The sequence below is a fragment of the Ursus arctos genome, unplaced genomic scaffold, assembly GCF_023065955.2.
Source record: "Ursus arctos isolate Adak ecotype North America unplaced genomic scaffold, UrsArc2.0 scaffold_17, whole genome shotgun sequence".
In the NCBI taxonomy this organism is placed as follows: Eukaryota; Metazoa; Chordata; class Mammalia; order Carnivora; family Ursidae; genus Ursus; species Ursus arctos.
The window spans coordinates 34,392,136-34,406,323 of record NW_026622841.1 but is presented as its reverse complement, the minus strand read 5'-3'; the positions used below and the strand labels follow the sequence as shown (position 1 = coordinate 34,406,323).

Below are 14,188 nucleotides of genomic sequence, written 5' to 3'. Positions count from 1 at the left end.
TTAACCATTTATCTATTGAAGGACAACTTGGTTTTTTGCCTGTTACAAATAGAGCTGCTATGTACATTTTTATACAAGTTTCCGTGTGGACTAAGGTTCTCATTTCTACAAAGTAAAGCCAGGACTGTGATTGATAGATCATATGATAAATGTATATTTAGTTTAAAAAATTAAATCTAAATTTAGCTTATACATTTAGTATAAAATACTTCTTCACCAGCAATGTATGAGGGACTTTTTCTCTACATCCTCACCAGCACTTGGAATTGTCACAAATTTTTTATTTTGCCTGTTCTAATCTGTGTGTAATGGTATTTTGTTTTGTTCTTAATTTGCATTTCTCAAATGACTAATGATGTTGAAAATCTTTTCATTTGCTTGTTTGCCCTTCTTCCATCTTTTTGGGTAAATTGTCTCTTTAATATCTTTTGTCTGTGTAATTGGATTGTTTAAGGTTTTTTTTACTGTTGAATTTTGAGAGCTTTTTATATATTCTAGATATGTCCTTTCTCAGATATGTAGATTACAAATATTTCCTCCTATTCTGTAGCTTATCCTTTTAATCTCTTAATAGGATCTTTCACAGAGCAAAAGGTTTTAATTTTGATGAAGCTTAATTTATCAATTTTTTTCTTATGGATTATATAAAGTTTTTATCATGAATATTGAATTTTCTCAAATCTTGTTTATGCATCAATTGATGTGATCATGTGATTTTTTTAAATTTAGCCTGCTAATATGGTAGATTACATTTATTGATTTTTGAATATTGACCTAGTGTTGCATCTCTGGAAAATAAGCCCCATTTGGTTACAGTATAAAATACTTTTTATATATTACCAAATACTGTTTCCTAATATTTTGTTAAGGTCATTTGCATCAATACTGGTGGGGGATTTTGGTCTGTGTTTTTTTTTTTTTTTTTTGTACTGTCTTTGTCTAATTTTGTTATCAAGGTAATACTGGTCTCATTTATGTCATTCATTTCTTTTATTATTTTCTTCCTTCTGCTTGCTTTAGATTTATCTTGCTTTCCTATTTTTAAATTTCTTAAGGTGGGAGCTTAGTTTATTGATTGGAGACTTTCCGTCTTTTCTGGTGGAAGCACTTAGTGCTATACATTTCTGTCTCAGCACTGTTTTAAGTATGTCTCACAAGTTTTGGTATGTTCGTGTGTTCACTTAGTATGTTCCTCTAGGTTCATCCATGGTGTTGCAACTGTCTGGATTTCCTTCTTTCTCATGACTGAATATATATATATATATATATATATATATTGAGATATATATAAAATATATCTTTTTTTATCCATTTATTTGTTGACACTTAGGTTGTTTTCATTACCAGTAACACTGCAATGAACATGGGAGTACAGGTCTCTCTTCAAGATACTAACTTCATTTCCTTTTTTTTTTTTTTTAAGATTTTATTTATTTATTTGACACAGAGAGAGAGAGAGCACAAGTAGGCAGAGCAGCAGGCAGAGGCAGAGGGAGAAACAGGCTCCCTACTAAGCAGAGAGCTCAACAAGAGGCTCGATCCTAGGACCCTGGGACCATGACCAGAGCCGAAGGCAGATGCTTAACTGACTGAGCCACCCAGATGCCCCTAACTTCATTTCCTTTGAATAGATACCAAGAAGTAGGATTGCTGGATCATATGGTAGTTCTATTTTTAATTTTCTTGAGAAACCTCCATACTGTTTTTCATAATGGCTGTATCAATTTACATTCCCACCAATGGTATATAGGGATTCCCTTTTCTTCATACCCTGTCCAGCATTGTTATCTTTTTTTCCTTTTGATCAAAGACAACCTAACAGGTGTGAGGCAATATCTCACTGTAGTTTTGACTTGGATTTCCCTAACAATTAGTGGTGTTGAACATCTTTTCATGTACCTGTTAGTCACTGTTTGTCTTCTTCGGAAAAATGTCTTTTCAGTGCCTCTGCCCATTTTTTAATTGGGTTATTTGGTTTTTTGCTGTTGAGTTGTGTAAGTTCTTTTATATTTTGAATATTAACCCCTAATCACCCTTATCACATAATTAACCCCATATCACATATATAATTTACAAATATTTTCTCTCATTCCATAGGTTGCCTTTTCATTTTTATAATTTATTTATTTTGCTGTGCAGAAGCCTTTTATCTCAATGTAGTCTCACTTATTTTTGCTATCATTGCTTGAGCTTTTGGTGTCAAATCCAAAAAAACATTGCCAAGACCAATGTCAAGGAGCTTTTTCCCTATGTTTTCTTCTAGTACTTTTACTGTTTCAGGTCTTACAGTTAAGTCTTTAATCCAGTTAAGGTTAATCTTTCTTTCTAAGTATTTTGTTGTTTTTGGTTCAATTGTAAATGGAATTGATTTCTTAATTTCTTTTTTAGATAGTTCATTGTGAGTGTATAGAAATGCAACTGATTTTTGTGTGTTGATTTTGTATCCTGCAGTTTTAGTGAATTCATTCATTAGTTCTAACGGTTGTTTGGTGGCATCTTCATTTTTCATATATGTATAAGATTGTGTCACCAGCAAACAGACAATTTTGCTTTTTTTTCTGATTGGTATATCTTTTATTTCCTTTTCTTGCCTAATTACTCTGGCTGGTACTTCCAGGTTTATATTGAATAAAAGTGGGAAGAATAGATATCCTTGTCTTGTTCCCGTTCTTAAAGGAAAAGTTTTCAACCTTTCACCATTGAATATGATGTTAGTTGTGGGCTTGTGATATATGGCCCTTGATTATGTTGAGTTATGTTCTGTCTTTTTTTTTTTTTAAGATTTTATTTATTTATTTGACAGAGAGAGACAGCTGGCAAGAGAGGGAACACAAGCAGGGGGAGTGGGAGAGGAAGAAGCAGGCTCCCAGCAGAGAAGCCTGATGTGGGGCTCGATCCCAGAACGCTGGGATCACGCCCTGAGCCAAAGGCAGACGCTTAATGACTGCGCCACCCACGCGCCCCGAGTTATGTTCTTTCTATACTCAATTTCTTGAGAGCTTTATCATGAAAGGATGTTAAATTGTGCTAAATGCTTTTCCTCTTTTTATCCTTTATTCTACTAATGTGGTAAATTCCGTTTGATAGTATTTTTTGAGATTTGCTTTTTATCTATATTCATTAGAGTTATTGACCTTTTTTTTTTCTCATAGTGTCCTTAACTGGCTTTGGTATCAGGCTAATGCTGCCTTATAGAATGAGTTTGGGAGTGTTCCTTCCTATTAAATTTTTTGGAAGAATTTTATTTTATTTTATTTTATTTTTAAAGATGTATTTATTTTGTTTTAGAGAGAGAGAGAGGGAGAATGGGGATGGAAACAGAGGGAGATGGAGAGAGAATCCTCAAGCAGACTCTGTTCTGCGCTCAGAGCCCCACTCAGGACTCAGTCTCACAATCCTGAGATCATGACCTTAACCAAAACCAAGAGTCAGACACCTAACTGACTGCACCGCCCAGGTGCCCCAGAAGAATTTTAGAAAGATTTGCATTAATACTTCTTAAAATCTTTAGTAGAATTCACCAATGAAACTCTCCAGGTCTGAATTTGTTGTTATTGTTGTTGTTGGAAGGTTTCGGTCACTGATTTAATCTCCTTAGTCATTTTTGGTCTGTTAAGATTTTCAGTTTCTTCATGATTAAATCTTGGTAGGTTGTATATTCCTAGGAATTTATCATTTCTTCTAGGCTAACAAATATTTTGGCATATACTGTTTATAGTTGACTCTTATGATCCTTTGTAATTCTGTAGTATCAGCTATAATGTCTTCTCTTTCATTTCTGATTTGAGTCTTCTCTCTTTTTCTTCTATCTAAAAATTTGTAATTTTGTTTAGCCTTTCAGAAAATCAGCTTTTAGTTTCAGTAACCCTTTCTATTATTTGTCTGGTCTCTATTTCTGCTCTGGTCATTGTTATTATCTTCCTTCAGCTAACTTTGGCCTTAGTTTGTTTTTCTTTTTGTGGTTCCTTGAGGTAATGAAGGTGTAAATGAGGGTTGTTTATGAGATCTTTCTTTTTTCTTAATGTAGACATTTATCACTATGAACGTCCCTCTTAGAACTGTTTTTGCTGTATTCCCTAAGTTTTGGTATGTTGTGTTTCTATTTTCATTTGTTTCAAGATATTTTTTGGTTTCCCTATTGATTTCTTCTTTGACTCATTGGTTGTTCAGGAATGTATTGTTTCCACTTCCATTTCCACTTACTTGTGAATTTTCCAATTTTCCTTCTATTACTTACTGACTTCTAGTTTTATTCCATTGTACTTGGAAAAGGTATGATTTCAGTTTTCTTAAATTTGTTAAGAGTTGTTCTGTGACCTAACATGACCTATCCTGGAAAATGTTGTGTTTACCTGAAAAGCATACATATTTCTGCTGCCATTGGATGGAATATTCTGTATCTGTCGATTAGATCTGTTTTATATAAAGTATATTCAAGTCCAGTGTTTCTTTGATGTTCAAATGATCTTTCCATTGTTGAAAGTGGGGTTTTGAAGTCATCTATTATTATTGTATTGTTGTCTATTTCTTCCTTCAGACATGTTAGATTTGCTTAATAAATTTAGGTGCCACAATGTTAGGTACATATATATTTACAATTGCTAATATAGTCTGGATGAATCAACCTTTTATTATTATATAGTGATTTTGTCTCTTTTTACAATTTTTGATTTGTCAATTTTGTCTGATATAAGTATAGCTCCCCCTCTTCTCTGTACTTACCTAACTACCTATATGTCCTACCAAATATTATTATTAAATTTTAAGTTCCTAGAGGGTAATTAATTTACACATTTTTCTTTGTATATTACTGTGCATAGTTAGTTGCAATTATAAGAGTTTGACTCTTGACTATGATGGAAATAATACTGTTGTAATAATATTTTTCCCTCTTCATGGTTTTATTTCATAGTTGAGAATATATTTCTACAGATTTCATTTCTTTTTTTTTTTTTAAAGATTTTATTTATTTATTTGACAGAGAGAGAGACAGCCAGCAAGAGAGGGAACACAAGGAGGGGGAGTGGGAGAGGAAGAAGCAGGCTCATAGCGGAGGAGCCTGATGTGGGGCTCGATCCCACGATGCCGGGATCACGCCCTGAGCCGAAGGCAGACGCTTAACCGCTGTGCCACCCAGGCACCCTATAATGTTGAAGTTTTAATGATATTTTGACCAACTCAGTCTTCCCCAACTCCTCTATAAATAAAGAAAATTTAAGTTCCTTTAAAACGGATTTGTGTTTAGTTTATTTTATTTACATCATCTGTGTATTTAAGAAGTACCCATTTATTTTGACAGATTGAGTTTTAATTTGAAAATAATCTCTGGAGGTCTAGCTGAAAGAATATGGTCTTCCAAGGGTTACCATTCAGTTTCTTAGGTTCCACAGGATTAGAAATTCTCTAAATTTACTTTTTCAGGTTAAGAACTCAAGCTGTATTTAAGTCAAGAGAACTCCTTGCTGCTAAAGAGTTTATCAAACCCCGAGAACTCAATCTGGATATGAATGGGGATGACTCTGGACCAAGGTAAACCTGACTGATGGGTGAAAGCAAGAACACGTTAGGACACAGATATTAAGGCACAGATATTAAGGATATGTTTGGTATATATTTATAGCTTTATATAGGTCCAGTTTTCTGATAATATGAATAAATACATTCTCATTGTAAAAATTTTTTAAATATAGGAAAGTGTAAAGAAGAAAATAAAAATCATTCATTCATGATCCTACCATTCAGAGATGATCCTTTGAGCCCTCTTCCCCTTAATGTCTTTCTTTTATAATAATATATTCTATATTGAGCAATAGGGATTATGCTTATGCAGAATTTTAATTTTTGCTTTTTTCACTGAATCATATTTTCTGGTATAATTTATTTTATGAAAACTTCATATTCATTCAACGTATATTTATTGTATGACAAATATTTCTCTATTAGCCTATTATTGGATAATACAAGCTTTTGCTACTATAAGTTATGCTTTGAAGAACATTTCTGTGAATAAATTTTTTACTTTATCTCTACCTATATCTTTGATATAGATTCTATAAATGGAACTACTAACTCAAAGTATGTATGAATCCTTTTAAGATTCTTGGTTCACATTACCCAGTTGCTTTCCATAAAAGTCAAATCCATTTTTACCACCAAAGCTGTGTTTGAGGATTCCCTTTTCATGAAATTTGAAAAATTTTTGGCCATTATTTTTTCAATTTTTTTGCCTATTCTCTTTCTTCTTTCCTTTTTGGATTTCATTTACAGGTATGTTAGACCTTTAGTGAAGTCCCTGACTCTCTGCTAATTTTTTAGAATTTTTTCTTTATTCTTTGTAGTGGATAATTTCTATTGATTGTTCTCAAATTCGTCAACTTTTCTGTTGTTTCCAATCGGCTGTTAAGCCCATAGAATGATTTATTTTTATTTAGATACTGGATTTTTCAGTTTTAGAATTTCCATTTGGATCTTTGTTAAAATTTCTATTTCTCTGCTGAACTTTCCTTTTTTATTCATTACAGATATATTTTTCCTTTAAAGTGCTTGTCTCCAGTTCTAACACCTGGATCATCTTGGGGTTTGTCTCCATTGATCAACTTTTCTCTTGAGTATTGGTCATGTTTTTCTTTGTACATTTAGTAATTTTTTTATTGTTTCCTGGTATTGTGAATGACTCTGGAATTCAGTTATAGTCCTGTAAACAATGTTAATTTTTATATGTTAGCAAGCAGTTAACTTAATTCAAATTCCAAGCTCTGCTTCCTTTGAATAACAGTGAAAATCACTGCTGAGCTCTTTAAACTTTAACTGGGATGGATGTTTGAGTCTGCCTCATTTGCACATAGTTCAGGGGCAGCCAGGACTGGCAGGGTTGTTATGAAAAATTTGAGGTTTTCACTCTTTCTCTCTGACCCCTCCAGGATTTTTCCCTTTTCAGTTGCTTTGGTCAACTCAGACTCTTGTCCTCTGGTTCTTTAAGACTGACCTTCAGCTGAAAGCCATTAAAAAAAAAAATTAAGAACTCTCCCAATGCCACTGTCTTCTTTCAAGTGCTGATCCTCTTGCAGTTTCTGCTTGTTTTCGGTGACTTTTCAGTGCTTCAGGTTTGGTGTTTTTTTGTTGTTGTTGTTGTTTCCTCCCAGAGTTTATACTGTTAACTATGGGAGTTTGATCTTATAGAAACTACTCAGCCAGTGTTAGAAGCAGAACCCAAGAATTCTCATTTCAGACAATTTTGCCATCTTTTAATTTTGGTAAAATACACATAATATAAAATTTACCATCGACCATTTTTTAGTGTACAGTTCAGTAGTACTAAGTATATTCACATTGTTATGTAACCAGTCTCCAGAACTTCTTTATCTTGCAAGATTGAACCTCAATACCTCCACACTCAAAGTACTCCACATTTCCTCTCACTGCCAGCACCTGGCAACCACCTTTCTACTGTCTGTTTCTATACGTTTGATTACCCTAGTTACCTCACATAAGTGGAATCATATAGTATTTGTCTTTTTATGACTTGCCATAATTTATTTTTTATTTAATTTTTACCTTTGATATCAAGGATATGCATAGTTTAAAAACTCAACTAGTTCAACAAGGCTTATGCAAAACAGCAGCCTCCTCTACACGGGGAGCAGCAGTACTCCCAATCTTCAGTCTTTAGAGATAAGTTTTGACTATTTTAGATGTTTCTTCTTTTATGTTTCTTCTAGCATTATATCCATATTTCTTAACAACAGACTTCTGAAAGCATTGAGTATTAGCTTTCTGCTATGAAAAATGATGACTTTGCTGTCACAGATAACCATCTATTGGCTTTCTCCCTCTCTTCTTGCTTTTCCCCACATTTCTTCCTTCTCCCTTCCCTTCCCTTTTTCACTTCCCCCCTAATATACATACCCACACACATTGCTTTTCCCTTCATTCTGTCCTCTCAATATAGCTATATCACAAGATGGTTACAATAAGACTGTATCTATTTTATACATACCGAGGCCATGTACTATATGATTATTAAATTTAATTTTTGTATAATTGTTTTCTCTAGAGCTTAGAAATGCCTTATTTAATTTCCAGTGTATGGGTTCATTTGTTAATTCATTCAAATGTTTATAGTTTCCCACCAGGTGCTAGACACATTCTAAACTTTGGGGGATATAGCAGTGCACAAAACAAAAATTTCTGATGTTGTGCAATTTACATTCTCACGTCTTGTAATTCCCAAACTCACCCAGAAAGTTTAATTTTCTAAGTATATTTAAACACATTAGTTATTCTGTCATATCTTCATTGCATTCTTTTGCTGCTATATTCCCTTCTTTCTTCTTTCTTTTTTGTTTTTTTTTTTAAGATATCCCTGTTGGAGCCCTCTTTAATCTGCTTATATATTTGCTTGCTTATGGTAGAAAAGAAATCTATAAAATGCTGATAAGACAAAAGAAGAAATTAACACATACCTATAATCTCATTATCTAAAGAAAATTTTAGTATATGACTTCTAGATCTTATCTCTTTATGGTATATGATATGTGTTATATTGCATATTTTGTTTCATATTCCACTTTTTTAAATTCAAGTATAATTAACATACAGTGTTATATTTGTCTCAGGTATACAATATAATAATTCAACAATTTTGTATATCACTTGGTGCTCATCAGTATAAGCGTACTCTTGATCCCCTTGATCTATTTCACCCATCCCTCTACCCACCTCCCCTCTGGTAACCATCAGTTTGTTCTCTATAGTTAAGAGTCTGGTTTTTGTTTGTCTCTTTTTTCTTTGGCTGGTTGGTTTATTCCTTAAATTTCACATCTGACTGAAATCATATAGTATTTGTCTTTCTCTGTCTGACTTATTTCACTTAGCATTATATAATATCCTCTAGGTTCATCTGTGTTGTCACAGATGGCAAGATCTCATTCTTTTTTATGGCTGACTAATATTCCAGTGTGTGTGTGTCTGTGTGTGTGTGTGTGTGTGTGTGTACCACATCTTTATTTTTTTTTAATTCCAATATAGTTAACATACAGTATTAGTTTCAAGTGTACATTATAATGATTCAACAATTCTATACACTACTTAGTGCTTGTCAAGATAAGTGTACTCTTAATCCCCTTCACCTATTTAACCCATCCCCCCACCCATCTCCCCTCTGGTAACCCTCTGTTCTACTTAAGAGTCTGGTTCTGGGTTTATCTCTTTCTTTTTCCTTTTCATTTGTTTTGTTTCTTAAATTCCATGTATGAGTGAAATCATATGGTATTTCTCTTTCTGTGATGGACTTAGTTCACTTAGCATAATTTTCTCTAAATCCATCCAGTTGTTGTAAATGGCAATATTTCATTCTTTTTATGGCTGAGTAATACTCCATTGTGTGTGTGTGTGTGTGTGTGTGTGTGTGTGTGTGTATACACACCACATCTTTTTCCATTCATCTATAGATGGACACTTGGGTTTCTTCTGTATCTTGGCTATTGTAAATAATGCTGAAATAAACACAGGAGTGCATGTGTCTTTTTGAATAGGTGTTTTTTTTTGGGGGGGGGGGTAAATGCCCAATACTGAAATTACTGGATCATATGATAATTCTGTTTTTAATATTTTGAAGAAATTCCACACTATTTTCTACAGTGGCTGTACCAATTTGCATTCCCACAAATGGTGCATGAGATCCTTATTCTCTGCTTCTTAGCCAATACTTGTTATTTCTTGTATTTTTTTAATTTTAGCCATTCTGACAGATGTAAGGTGATGTCTCATTATGATTTTGATTTCCATTTCTCTGATGATTACTGTTGTTGAGCATCTTTTCTTGTGTCTGTTGGCCACATGTATGTCTTCTTTGGAAAAATGTCTATACGGGTTCTCCGATTTTTAATCGAATTATTCATTTTTTTGGTGTCAAATTCTATAAGTTCTTTATATTTTTTGGATAGTAACCCTTTTAATAAGATGATGATATGGTTTTTATTCTTTCTCTTATTAATGTGATGTATCACGTTGATTGATTTGTGAATATTGAATTGTTCTTGCATCCCTGGAATAAATCCTACTTTATAGTGGTGAATGATTTTTTTAATGTAATGTTGGATTTGGTTTGCTAGTATTTTGTTGAGGATTTTTGCATCTATGTTTATCAGAGATATTGACCTGTACTTTTTTTGGTTTGGGATCTTTTTTGGTTTTGGTTTTGTCTGTTTGTTTGTTTGTTTGTTTGTTTGTTTGTTTGTTTGTTTTGTGGGGGGTTGTTTTTGGTTTTTTGGTTTCTTGTTGTATCTTTATCTGGTTTTGGTATCAGGGTAATGCTGGCCTCCTAGAATGAATTTGGAAGCTTTCCTTCTTCTATTTTTTGGAATAGTTTGAGAAGAATAGGTATTAACTCTTCTTTAAATGTTTGGTAGAATTCATCTGTGAAGCCATTTGGTCCTGGACTTTTGTTTGTTGGGAGTTTTTGATTACTGATTCAATTTCATTGGTTAGTAATGGGTCTGCTCAACTTTTCTATTTCTTTCTGATTCAGTTTTGGAAGGTTATATGTTTCTAGGAATTTATCTATTTCTTCTAGATTGTCCACAGTTTGTTGGCATATAACTTTTATAATCTTTTTTATTTCTGTGGTGTTGGTTGTTATATCTCCTCCTTCATTTCTGATTTTACTTACTTGAGTCTTCTTTCTTTTTTTCTTGATGAGTGTGGATAAAGGTTTATCAGTGTTAACTTTTCAAAGAACCAGCTCCTAGTTTCATTCATCTATTCTGTTGTTTCTTTAGTCTCTATTTCATTTATTTTTGTTCTAATCTTTACCATTTCCTTCCTTCTCCTGGCTTTGGGTTATATTTGGTCATATTTTTCTAGCTCCCTTAGGTGTAAAGTTGGGCTGTTTATGTGAGATTTTTCTTGGTTCTTAAGATTGGCTGGTAGTATAATCTTTCCTCATAGAACAGCTTTAGCTGTATCCCAAAGATTTTGGACTGCTGTGTTTTCATTTTCATTTGTCTCCATATATATTTTTATTTCCTCTTTGATTTCCTGGTTGACCTATTCATTGTTTAGTAGCATGTTATTTTTCCTCCATATATTTGTGTTCTTTCCTGATTTTTTCTTATGACTGATTTCTGTTTTCATATTGTTGTGGTAGGAAAAGGTGCAAGATATGATTTTAGGTTTTTTTTTTTTTAATTTATTGAGACTTGTTTTTTGGTGTAATGTGATCTATTCTGGGGAATGTTCCATGTGTACTTGAAAAGAATATTCTACTGTTTTGGGATGGAATGTTCTTTTTTTTAAAGATTTTATTTATTTGAGAGAGAGAGAGAACTCGAGTGGGGGGGAGGGGCAGAAGGAGAGGGAGAGGGAGAAGCAGACTCCCCATTGAGCAGGGAGCCCAATGCAGGGCTCAAACCCAGGACCCTGAGATCATGACCTGAGCCAAAGGCAGATACATAACCGACTGAGCCACCCAGACGCTCCAGGATGGAATGTTCTGAATATATATGTTATTTCCATGTGGTCTAGTGTGTCATATTCCAATTTACTTTTAGTTATACTTTGCTAAATTTCAAAAGGAAAACATTTTTTCTTATCAAAAGCAAAACATCCAGAAAAACATTAAGAAAAAATTAGTCATATTTTATTCATTATTCTGTTCCCTATCCTGACTATCTTGGTTGAGTTAGTGTTAGTACACTAATGTATATCCTTCTATAACTTTCTTTATGCTTACATATATATACAACATTTATAAACATCTGAGATAAAAATGAACACAATACTTGTTAATTTTCCCCCCTACTTAACAGTACTTAATGATCATCTATCAGATTTTTAGATACACAACTGCAGTAAGTAGAAAAATTGCTCTCCAAAGATTTCTGTGCTCTAATCCCTGGAACCTCTGAATGTGTTTCCTTACATGGCAAAGAACTTTGCAGATATGCTCAAGGGAACAGACTTTGAGATAGGGAGATTATCCCGGATTATCTAGGTGGGCCCAGTCTAATTACAGGTCCCAAAAAGTGGAGAACCTTTTCTTGCTGGGTCTGAGAGATGAGAGGGAAGGAAGAGGAGAGATTCCAAGCATGAGAGCACCTTAAACTGTCATTGCTGGCTTTGAAAATGGAGGGAGGAGGTCACAAGCCAAGGAATGCAAGTAGCTTCTAGAAGCTTGGGATAGTCCTTAGCTGACAGCCAGCAAAGAAATGCAGACCTCAGTCTTCTAACTACCAGGAACTGAATTCTGCCAACAACCCAAATGAGCAAGGAAACATCCTCTCCTAGAGCCTCCAGAAAGGAACATAGCCCTGCCTATGTTAGCCCAGTGAGACCTGTGTCAGACTTCTGACCTACAGAACTGTAGAATAATATGTTTGTGTTGTCGAAGCCACTAAATTTGTGATAATGTGTTATAGCAGCAATAGAAAGCTAATACAAATACTATCTTGTTTTTTATAAAAGCATATTAGTCTGTGGTTTCTGTATATACTGTAACTTATCCAGCACTTCTATTTTTGGGCATTCAGGTTGTTTTAAGTTCTTTACTACTATGCACAAGGCTATAACAAGCATGACTGTACTTATATTCTTACGTTCTAATACTTGTATTTTTTTAGAATAAACTCCCCAAAATGAATAAGTCAGAGGCTATCTTTACATAAAAATATTTTATATAAGTTATAGTTATAAATTATAATAGTTCATGCCAATTTTCTTTTCCAAAAGATAATTCATACTCCTGCTTGCAATTTATGAAAGTTTTCATCACTGCTGTTCACTTAAGTGTAGTGAATGCTTTACAAACTAGTATTCCAGTCTAAAGGATAGACATGCTTTAAAAGTTTAGGTGCATCTGGGCATGCATGTCCTACATTCCAATTATGACAAAAACAAGGTAAGACTATACACTGCTTTCAAAAAAATATTTCCTAATATGCCTTTTATCATATCATAAGCCTTTTAAAATATTAATCTACATTGTAAGAGTTTGAATAAACTCTGGCAACTGCTTCCAAAGTCTGATAGTCTTTGAAAATCCAAGAATTCTTACTTAACAGCACTTAAATTATTTAATCTAATGTGAGATTCAAAGAAGTAAAGGCAGTGAATTCATCTATCTCCTTGATTTAGTTGGCTATGAAAATGATATTGTCTCCACTAACCCCAGAAACAGGTAGAGATGGGTCAAGGGAGAATACATACAGCTTGAGAAGCCTTTGCAGAATGATTTAAATAAAAAATGTCTGTCGATTTCAGAAAATATAATAAAAAATTGTTATGGGAAATGACCTTCTTTCTACCTTGCAGGCTCTTTGATTTTGCCAGTGGAACTCCCTAGATAAAATTTAATTTTAAGCTAAATTTTGTTTATTTGGAAATTTAAATTATCTTAGTATTAAAAATGTGTATTTAAAATATTAAACTTACTCAAGTGAGGCATTAAGAATTTGGAACTAAAATAAATGAGATAATGAGGAAGTGAAAAACATATTTTTTATAATTAACAGCTCATTTTGAGTTAATTATATACAATTACCAAAATCTAATTGCAATTTATTTTCTATTATCTGTGGGAAGAATCACAGGCAAGGGAGCTTACATTGCTGCCTTCCTGCATAAATGCTATAGAATGAAAATAAATAATATGTGAGGCCTTAATGACAAATAAGAGCAAATAGTAGGGCACAGCTGAGCCAAACCATTGGAAGATAATTATCTCATGAAAGATGATAATGATCTAAAGAGTCACAAGAACTCTGATTGCTTATAGGTTTTCTGGTTTGTTTTTTAGTTAGTTTGGTGTCTTTTTGGTGGCTATGCAAAGATGGCCCTTACAAATTAACATTAGTTCTGTAATTCTGAAGCTTTCTAAAAATCTGACCATTTTTGTATTTTTATATAATACTGAGCAACAAAAATTTTTATTAAACATCTATTATTTTTTTTTAAACTGGCTTGCTAAGTACTACAGAAAGTATACAGAATCCCCTACCATCAAGTACTCTAGTAGTAGAGTAAGGCAAATATCCCAATAATTATCATTGGTTAGATAAAGGGCTATAAATGAAATACAAAGAAATTAAGAAAAGGTTTTTGGCAGATGTAATATTTGAAACAAGCCCTGAAAAATAGGATAGAATTTTGATGGGTTAGGGGTATCTTTGGGTGTGTATGTGTGTTTCATGTG

At 33.3% G+C, this 14,188-nt stretch overlaps 1 protein-coding gene across 8 annotated transcripts in view; it reads left to right on the top strand.

Annotated features, from left to right (window-relative positions):
- Positions 1–14,188, top strand: part of KIAA1328 (KIAA1328 ortholog) — a 335,798-nt gene that overhangs the window by 213,491 nt on the left and 108,119 nt on the right. For 6 of the 8 annotated variants that reach the window (XM_057313119.1, XM_026496212.4, XM_026496217.4 and 3 more), the window contains one exon: positions 5,422–5,529. The exons of the other annotated variants lie outside the window; for them this stretch is intronic. In XM_057313119.1, the coding sequence (XP_057169102.1) occupies positions 5,422–5,529 (108 nt within the window). The remainder of the gene's footprint in view (positions 1–5,421; positions 5,530–14,188) is intronic. 8 annotated transcript variants of the gene reach the window in all.